Source organism: Triticum aestivum, chromosome 5B (genome assembly GCF_018294505.1).
Source record: "Triticum aestivum cultivar Chinese Spring chromosome 5B, IWGSC CS RefSeq v2.1, whole genome shotgun sequence".
NCBI lineage: Eukaryota > Viridiplantae > Streptophyta > Magnoliopsida > Poales > Poaceae > Triticum > Triticum aestivum.
In genome coordinates this window covers 527680937-527690604 of record NC_057807.1, presented here as the reverse complement: position 1 = coordinate 527690604, position 9668 = coordinate 527680937, and the positions used below count along the sequence as shown (strand labels likewise).

Below are 9668 nucleotides of genomic sequence, written 5' to 3'. Positions count from 1 at the left end.
GTTGCTCGTTGAAGATGCCCTAATAGAGTTTAGAAATTTACGTTAAATCTTTTCGAGCACAACAGTAAAGATAAAGCCCTGTTCGTCGCTCACCACAGAGAAAAACTGGGTTGTGGGGAAAACTGTTAGGAATCGCCTCTCTATATTGTGTGTCTTTAGGGAAGGGAGGAAGCATATATGTATTTCTGCATTTTCCCCTAAAAGAAAGAAAACTCATAAAATTCTCACTGGAGCATGAAAAGCAAATGATTTTTTTTCTGAGACAGAGAAAAGAAAAGGAATTTTTTTTGAGACAAAGAAAAGGAATTGGACCGACGGTGGGTGAGTGGGTCTCATTCCCATAGATGGGCTGGGCCTGCTGGCGCGGACCCATTTACCCGGTAGATATACCGAGAGCACTGCCCGATCCATCAAAGCGTCTCCTTCTTCTCCTCCTCGGCGGCGGAAGGCGAACAGCGAGGAACCCTAACCCTAACAACCAGTAGATCCGATCTGCAAGGTAGGTTCCGACCCCTAACCGTAATCAGTAGTTCATATCCGGTTCCAACCCAGCCTGATTTCTCGAGTCTTCGGTGATTGATTCGTGCTTGTTTGCAGGCCTGCGACGATGGCGGCTTCCCTTCGCGCGGCGGCGACGAGGATCCTCCGTCCGGCGGGCCAGGGGCTTCGCCGGCTCGTCCACACCCAGGAGGTATCTTGATCTCCGTTACATCTCCGGCTCGCTGTTTTCCTAGATCTGTGGCCTGATGTCTGATTCTTGCTCCGATTGGTGGAGGCCCTCCGTTGCTCGACATGCTATTCTATATTATATCATCATAGGGACAGACGGATATCTTAAAGCATGCATCTTTTTTATATTTCCCACTAGATTTAGATTGCTAGTTTGCTACTTATCTTGCTGTGCTGCTTGACGTGTTGGTAAATTTGGCGTCTTTTATTTTAGTTTATTTCCATTGGCAGGTGATCAACTGCTTAGCAGAATTTACTATGAAACCCGGATTCCTTTTTGCTTAGAATTAATATAAGCTGCATTCAGACGTCTCTTGTCTAGATTATTTGGTCATCAATTCTCAATCAATGCTGCTTTTGTGTTTCCAGCATTCTGGATCCACCCGTGCCTTGGAGGAAGGGTACCCTGCAGCGCAAATCCAGCAGCAGAAGGAGGAGCTGTACGATCTCATCGCCGACGCCTATGCCAATTCCGCGTCTTCCCCTGCTGACAGATATGTGCTCAAGGTTCTCTCCACACAAATCAAGCCGAGACCACGTGACCCTCAGTGGTAATAGCTATCAACCATATGCAGACATATATATTTGCAATGCTTTTTCCTCTAGGAGTTGACCCTTGATGTACAATGTCAACCATATGTGTGTAGAAGACATAGATGTTTGCTCTGTTTTTCCTCTGCTACATGAGTTCATATGTATATCGTACTATCTCATCTCACCTACCTACCTGCAGGTGTGAGATAATTACAATCAAGAAGGCGGGCAACTGGGCTCTGGGAGGTTTTTGTTTTGTTGGTGGTAGCATAATTCTTGCTGGCCTTGCTCAGGGTGTGCGTAAGCGAGCGGAGCTCGAGATGCCCAAGCCTGTGGAGCCATACAGAATCAAAAGGAAACTGCAGAAGCAAGTCGAGTGACGACGAAATGCATCTTGTTTGATGGAGAAGCAAGGCCGATATTAGTTCTTCTCCAACGCACTCTTATTCAGGCCTCTTAAACTATGGCAAATTGTTCGGGTTTATCATTTCTGTAAACTATATATATGTCTATGATCTGCCACCTATGACTGAGTAGTACTATTACTGGATGATCTTTGATCGCATTGTAAGATATTTGTGATGTTGCTGACATCGTATGTTGTCCTTTCTGTTTGAGTAAATTGTGTGAAAATCAGTCTCATGTATTATTGTCGGCAGAGCAGCGGTGAGACCTGCTAGGGTAGGGATTCTGCTACTACTAAGGCAGCTATTTTTTTTTCTTTAGCTGTATATATTTTGATTAAAAAATGTATGAATTGTTGTCTGCATGACCCCCTTGGGCTGGCCTTCTACCGCTGTATAAGGGCTGGCCAACGGGCCATGCTGCACGGGTGCCTCAGGTGCCATGTCGTCATGTGCCACCTCTACTGAACCTGCCGCACCTCTACTGAACCTGCCGCTTGCAGAATGAAACCGGCTCGTGCAGAAGAGCTCACCTCCTCCCCGGGCGACGTGGTGTGGGATCCGTCGCTCTGCTTGGTACTGGACCACGCGCGCCCATTCAAAGTTTCAAACCCCGCGAGCGGGAGAAGGAAGGGCGAGAAGGGAAGGGCATGAACCAGGGGAAGAGGAGAACGAGAGGAGAAGGCGGCGCACCCTCTAAGGTACAAGGTTACTCCTTCCCCTGCCTCTTCTTGTGCCATGGCCAAATTAATTTGGTTCAGTAATCTAGGCTTGGGTTTGATGGATTCTGGAGATTTATGTTGATTCTGTAAATAGCTTTGCTTCAAGAACCAGATTGATTCCACTGTCAGTCTATTTGGGTCAGGCCGCCATGCTTGTGGAAGTCCCCCATATTTTTCCTTCTTAAGCAATGTCCGTGGATGCATGTTGCAGCAGTAGGATCTTTTATTCTTATTTGAGGAATGCCTGTTAGGATTAAGAACTTAGCACACATACCAGATTAAGAACTTAGCACACAGACCTGATCCAGGGTTACAGTTTCATAATCATCTGTGTCTTCAGAAAGTACCACTTGGTGTATTTTGGAAACGAATACTAGAATCTACTAGCGGGTAGTGCGCGGCGGCATGCCGCGCCACACGGACCTATAAGCTATTTAATTTTTATTTGTATAGTTTTTGATAAGCCCTCCTAATACTTGATTCGTTGCAAATTAGTCCATATAAGGTAAGGGTAGGCGGCACGCCACGCCTCTCGCCTATAGATAACAATGTATGTTAATGTATAGCGTATGAATATCTTGTTAATGGTGTTGTTGTTTGCTTATTTTTATTCGAGGGGAATAGATTTGCATGTTTAAAGTACTTTTTTGTTTGTTTGTTTGATGGAAATTGTGAGTTTTTTTATTGACCTATTTGATCGGAAGGGATGATTGTTAATATTGATATTATAGTATTGATCCTCTTGTCCTCTGAATCTGGACAAAGTGAATACATTTTGTATGGAACATATATGAACGATCAAAAGCGATTCAAAATGGTATTTAAATACTACCCTTCAAACATATATATATCTAGGCTATACTTCAGATTAATGTTTTATACTTTATGTCACATGCACTTTTCCATACCATTCAAAAATTCATGTATTTAAGGAACGTTTGTGTACATATTCAGGACCTGTTATATGGAACTTATATGCAAGACGTATGCATCATGAATTCACTCATATATTTATCTGCCCTATCTCTCTGGTAGGTTTTAAATTAATCATTCAGGTATTTAAAGATTATGTACAACATTCATATTCATGAACATATATTTTGAGTTGTTTCTTGCAGATTGCTCGGATATTTGCAGTTACTTGTTACTATGTCATGTTGTTGCAAATATTAGTATCTATCGGTCAGAGTATTACCACCAAATAGAAATACTCACTAAATATATATAATTTATGGTTTAAAATACCATAGATCAAACAGATGAACCGTCGGTTCGAGTAGTAAAAAAAAAGAGAGCAACCCCTCAATAAAATGAAGAGAATTTTCCGAAGAAACCACTAAAGAGAACAAAATAAATTAGTAGCAGCAAGTCACCAACACCACCTGTCCACTCACCCCCTTCTGCGCACCACCTGTCCACCCACCCCCTGCTGCACACTACCTCCTCTGCTCTCGCCGCTGCGTTGTCTGGTAAGCTATCCTAGGCCAGTAAAAAACAGCACACCGCGACAGATTACCGCCACCTTCCGCCGATCGCCGGACACTCCGGCCTGCCTATGCGAGCTCCTCTCGACAGCAACACCCCCTCACCACGACACGGGAACACTGTCGTCGTCGGAGGAGGAGGAGATGGAGTTCCTGTATGAGTGCGCCGCCGTCGTGGACATGGCGGCCGCGCTCGTGGGCACCGTAGGTCACCAGGCCCGCGTCCTCTCTCTCTGCCGCCGCCTCCAAGGTGAGAGAAACAAAAAAGGTCCCGCCAACAGTGGATGAGCAGATCAAATCGGGCTGACGCGCTGCTGTTATTGTTGCGGTTGCACAGAGGTGCCGGAGCGCCGAGCTGGAGAGGACTCTGTCTGAGGCTGAAGCCTACGCCTTCAAGGTATAAAAGCCTTCTCGATTCGGTTCAGTGGTTGCTCAACTAAGGTGCCTGAATTAGTTTTAGTTCTGTCGATTTGTTTCCAGGGACAAAATTCAGAGTATGATCTTCTGTAGCTGTAAGTGCTTCAGGGGTGCCTTTGGTTTGTTCCTCCATGTTGATAGCTAGTACATTTGATTGAATACATCTCCTGCGTCGCCTCCTCTGACTTATACGATTCTCAGGGTCTCACTTACGTTCTGGACTTCTGGTGGTGCTGTGGGCCAACATCAGTGAAGCTGCACATGGGGTGAGCAGACCGGCCTTGCTCCTGAATTCTGGCAGTGTATCGTTTGGGCTGGCCGACGGAGATGGCTATGGTTAAATTAACTCATGATCATCAGTTAAAATCTGCTACGTACTTACAAGTTAAGGTGAATGGTCCCTCGAATTGTATGCCTTGTTCACATGATGAATCCTTTGTGCAGGGAGTTCTAGTGATGCATTATACAGGGAGCTATGGCATGCTTGCGCTGGGCCGTTGGTGCTTCGACAAGGTGGAAGAGTTTACTACGTCCACAGGGTCATATGGAACAGGTATATCTCACCGGCATGGATGATTGCTTTTCTTGATGGCCCTAACATTGAATTTGCTACTCAGCACAAACAGTAGCTATTTCTATTATGGAACGATGCTTGCTTCTTGTGTTAAAATGACAGCGTGGCTTTATTTATGCTGAATAATCATCAGGAATAAAGAATAATCATATAGGTATTTCAAGGTCGTCCACGTACATATTCAGCTCATCTCTTGACAAAAAAATGTTCTGGCGATAAACATTTAATAGAATACGAACATTTTACCTCTAAACTTATCCAAATAGATATCATCTTCTTCAGTAATAGCACATTGATGGTTCATGGCTTCTTGCCACCATCAACTGTCTTGCTTTCTAGGTGTAGTAGCAATACTGGGTAATTTTACAACTCAGTGTCATTTTGTATCCAGTTTGTAGCTCAAAATTCTGATCACTGATAGGAACAGACAGAAATGGGTGCATCATGTGAAACTAAGGGCCTGTTCGGAGTCTCGCCACTCCACGCGACTCCGCTTCCGGAGCGGGCCGAGCTTCAGTTGAAAAGAACGGAGTGCAGAAATAGATACTCCGCAGATTCTCATATTTCTTGGAGTGGTGGATTGCCGAACAGGCACTAATACTGAAAATGGTGGCATCTCAGCTTTCATTAGAATAGAGCAGTGGCGAAACACTATTATTAGTTTACAACAACAACAAACAGAAAAATCAAGTAAATAAGTTCTCAGCTTAACAAACTACTCCCTCCGTTCCTAAATACTTGTCTTTCTAGGCATTTTAACAAATGACTACATAGTACATACGGAGTAAAATGAGTGAATCTACATTCTAAATATGTCTACATACATCCGTATGCGTTAGTCATTTGAAATGTCTAGAAAGACAAATATTTAGGAACGGAGGGAGTATTTTAGAATCGATCAAATCTGGTTAGAGTTCATGCTCTTTTTATGTGGACATGCATGTTAGTGTAGGTTATGCAACTTAAGAGGATCCAAGCTGGTATAATAACTCAATGGATATATTGTGATAATATAACCTACATCTAATGGTCGATTTCCTTTCTCCAATGCCTAAACTGTATTGGCTATTAGCATGAGACGGGAAAGGATAAATAAGCAGAACGCTTATATTATATACAATAGACATGCATCAATTAATACCAAAATAAGACCATTGTCCCGGTCGAAGTACATATATAAGCTTTTGAGAAAAACCTCGAATAATTCCCCCCAAAAAACCCTCCAGTAAGATCTATAAGTCTATACAAAAATAGAAACAACCACAACCTCATTTGTTTGCCAAAATAATTAAGGATCTGCAAGAAATAGTAAAAAGGTTCGGAAGTCAAGGCACGTCACATTCGCAACTTTGCCTCGACAGTGGCAGTGTTTGCTCTCCTGTGAAAGACTCCATGCAAATTTCACCTGAGACCTGCAAGACATTAGCAAAAGCCTAAAAACTCAAGTACGATAAAATTTGGGTATCCTTTTTTTTAGGGAGTAAAATCGTGTAAACTTGCTGCAAGACTGAAATAATATTTAAGTGAAACCTCATAATCAGCATGTCTAGGATTATAAGCCTACAGAACATTACCAAAAATGAGACAAATGTTTTCTGCTTGACAAAACTAACCCATCGGTCAACATCATCTCGCTTCCAAACCTTCTGTCAACAATGACTAAAATCTTGATATAATGGCAATTGTTGTACACTAAATCATGAGAGGCCTATGCAATTTTCTATGTACTGGTAGTTGAGATGAGCAATTCTTACACCAGTTCCTCACACCAGCCACGATCAGGGGGCAACCGCAACGGCCACCATGCACCCACCATACTGGTCGCGAACCTAAAATTAAGAAATTATCACGGGGACGTACGACTGCAACGGCCACCACACATCCACCATACTGGGCGTGAGCCTGAAACTAGGAAAGTGGAGACACCAAGAATTAGATTTCACTCAGTTCATCACAGGGTATGATATATTGTTCTTTGGGCAGCATCAACCCGACTAACAACAGGCGTAGGAAGAACTATGCAAAGCAAACAGACAAAATTTAAAATGAGGCAAGCACATCGAACCATATAAACAATTAGTAAGAAGTGCAAAAGGATAAACACACCAAAAGGAGTCGGTCCACGCGAGGAACCAGACAACCAACCAGTAGTGAAATTCGGACGATACAGAACTTCCACATCAGATGCAACTCTAACAGCAACAAGACAAGGATCAATCAATTCTTCTAGCGCAGGCCGAACATTCCTTCCAACTGCAAGAATCAATAAATTGGCTAGAAAGATTAGAAAAAACTAAAGCTAAAGAAGGTTAAAAAAGAATCAACAAATATCAAGAATAATACCAAAACATAACCGCATGCCAAACACCCACCAAACGGTGGATCTACATAACGTCTCCCACTGCGAATATCTTGTCATTCCTGGGTGTCGCCATCGCGCCTCATCAGCCCTCAAATCTAAAGACACACATCACCATTAAGAACAGTAAAACTGCACCTAATCCCTGCCCTCTCAAGAATTAGGCATTCCCCTCTCAAGAATTAGGCATTCCTGGCCGTTCGATTTTGTCTAAGAAACATTCCTGACTGTTAGATCTTCGTGCATTTAGCGCTAAATGGGCCACATCGTCGTAAGGGCAGCTACTCCCGTAGCTTTTTTGGACCCGTGTGGTTAATTGGGCCCGTTTTTCGTGCTCAGCCCAAGGCCGCGAGCGGCCCTCTCAGACACAACACTCCCTGTCTCCGTAAAAGAAAAAAATTTTCTCAAGAGAGGAACCAATCTGAGGTCAGTCGATACAGAGAGGATTGTCTCAAAAAAAAAAAGAGTCGATACAGAGAGGATGCGGCGGGCCATCGATGCAGACAACGCGGGCGGTCTGTGGGGGAATCCAGCCGAGCCGCGAGTTGATGGGGATCCAGCGGAAGTGGGTGCAGTTCAATCGGGGGCCGGTCGATCCAGCCGTCGGGCGATCCGCCTGCGAGGTAGAAAGGTGGGGAGACACGGGCAATAATGGCGGCTCATCTCCTGGAAACTGCTCCATTCAGACTTCATTCTAAGAACACATTCATGGCGGGGTCGACGTCTCATCTGCTGGACACTTCAGTTTCCAATTGGTATGTGTATATAGGCTTCCTCCCCTATTACTCGTCGCTCACCCTCTCTGATCCAGCAGCACAACATCTTCAGCATCGCCCGCTCGAGCCGTAGAAGCATGGGGGCGAACGGCCTGGCTAGCAGCACCGCCGCCTCGTCGGCCACTACCGGTGGTGGCGGCGCAGCCCAGAAGCCGTGGCTGTTCGCCGGGCTCGGGAACCCGGTAGGATGTACAATCTAATGGGATTAAGCGTCATCGACCAGGAGAGGTGGAGCCTAGAGGTAGCTGCTAATGTTTCAATCCTACTAGGCGTGCCCTCCTATTAATGTAGTATACAACTGCGGTGGAAAGGAGGAGTTCATTGCGGTCTGTAAGATGGATGTGTGATCCGTGGAGTGAAGATCCATCCGTCATCCGTGGTTGGCTGAGGCAAGGATTTAGTACTGAATAGAAAATAGATCTATGGAGAGTGCATCAGTACAATGCAAATGGAACTTTTGAGACCTACGGAAGTTGAGCACAAGTTCAGAAAAGAAATTCAGTCATGCAACCGAAGTGGAGCCTCTTAAGCAAGAGAACATACAGATTTTAAGTTTTTTATAGCCTGCTCCGGATGCTGTCGAGTTAAGTTTGTAAATTTTGTGAATCATTTTGTTCCAGCTTTTCTTAGTTTACAGTCTAACTGTATCCGGTTATTTATTGTTAGGTACCCAGTACTATATTGACTCAATCACCATGAATTTGCTTACATCTCTCAAGTTACATGGAGGAAGAAGGAGATCAGAGGAGGGAGACGATGAGGAACAAGAGAGGAGAGAGAGACGCTAGCCAGCCAAGCCAGGCCGAAGCCTTCCGATCCAAGCCGAGTCGCTCGTTGCGGTCTCCACGCGCAATTGTAGTCGCTCTGCTTCCCGTTGCCTGTGCAGGCCCAAGGCCCAAGAACAGCCCAATGTCCAGTCCAGGTAATAGAATAGAGGAGGTCGCTGACAATCCCTCCCCCATAAAATACGGCTTGCCCTCAAGCCGATGCCATACTTGCCCTCCTGGATCCCATGTCATATGCAAGAAGATCTTCGCAGAATCTTTTGGATTGTCAACACATGGGAGTATCTTAGCTTGACCAAAGTTCAGACAAAAAATTATCATTAGAGGTGGTAGCACTGAGTTTGCAAGGAATGACTGGAAAAACTGGTCGCCACCATCAAGATACTCCAAGTGAAAAGACCATGCAATTTTCCATTGGATAACCTCAAAACGACTCTGCATATTCGGTCCATTCTTCAGTAGCATGGAACTCACAGATGGCATTGGATAATTCCAAGAATTCATATCTTCTGAACACAAGTCTGCATACTGAATCATTGTGAAACGTGGCCATACTATCAAAACACCCAGGCTATGTTGGTGAATCCAAGCTTTCAGTTTGACAAGACACCATCTCGCAGCTTCATCAACTAATGGTCCGGTGCAAGAAGAAGGTCCGATGCAAGAAGAATTCTCACTGTCAGACTCCCAAAAGTAGCAAAACCTCATCTCTCCATGGTTAGATGTTCCCCAACAACAAGCAACTCCAGCATTTTGGCGAATTGCAACCTGTAGGAGAATATCTCCTAACCAAGACACTGCTCGCCAGTCATATTTCCACTGATGGCTCCTCTATGATTCGGCTTGTACTCTGGTTGAATCGGCGATTTGCATGAGATTTTCGA

General features: G+C 44.6%; 1 protein-coding gene across 1 annotated transcript; it reads left to right on the top strand.

Moving 5' to 3' along the window:
• Positions 1–362: 362 nt before the first annotated feature.
• Positions 363–1899, top strand: LOC123112932 (uncharacterized). Its single transcript, XM_044534041.1, has 4 exons — positions 363–499; positions 598–691; positions 1099–1280; positions 1463–1899. Exons 2-4 carry the CDS (start codon positions 608–610, stop codon positions 1641–1643), a joined length of 447 nt encoding a protein of 148 aa, XP_044389976.1. The 5' UTR covers positions 363–499; positions 598–607; the 3' UTR covers positions 1644–1899.
• The last annotated feature ends 7769 nt before the right edge of the window (positions 1900–9668 follow it).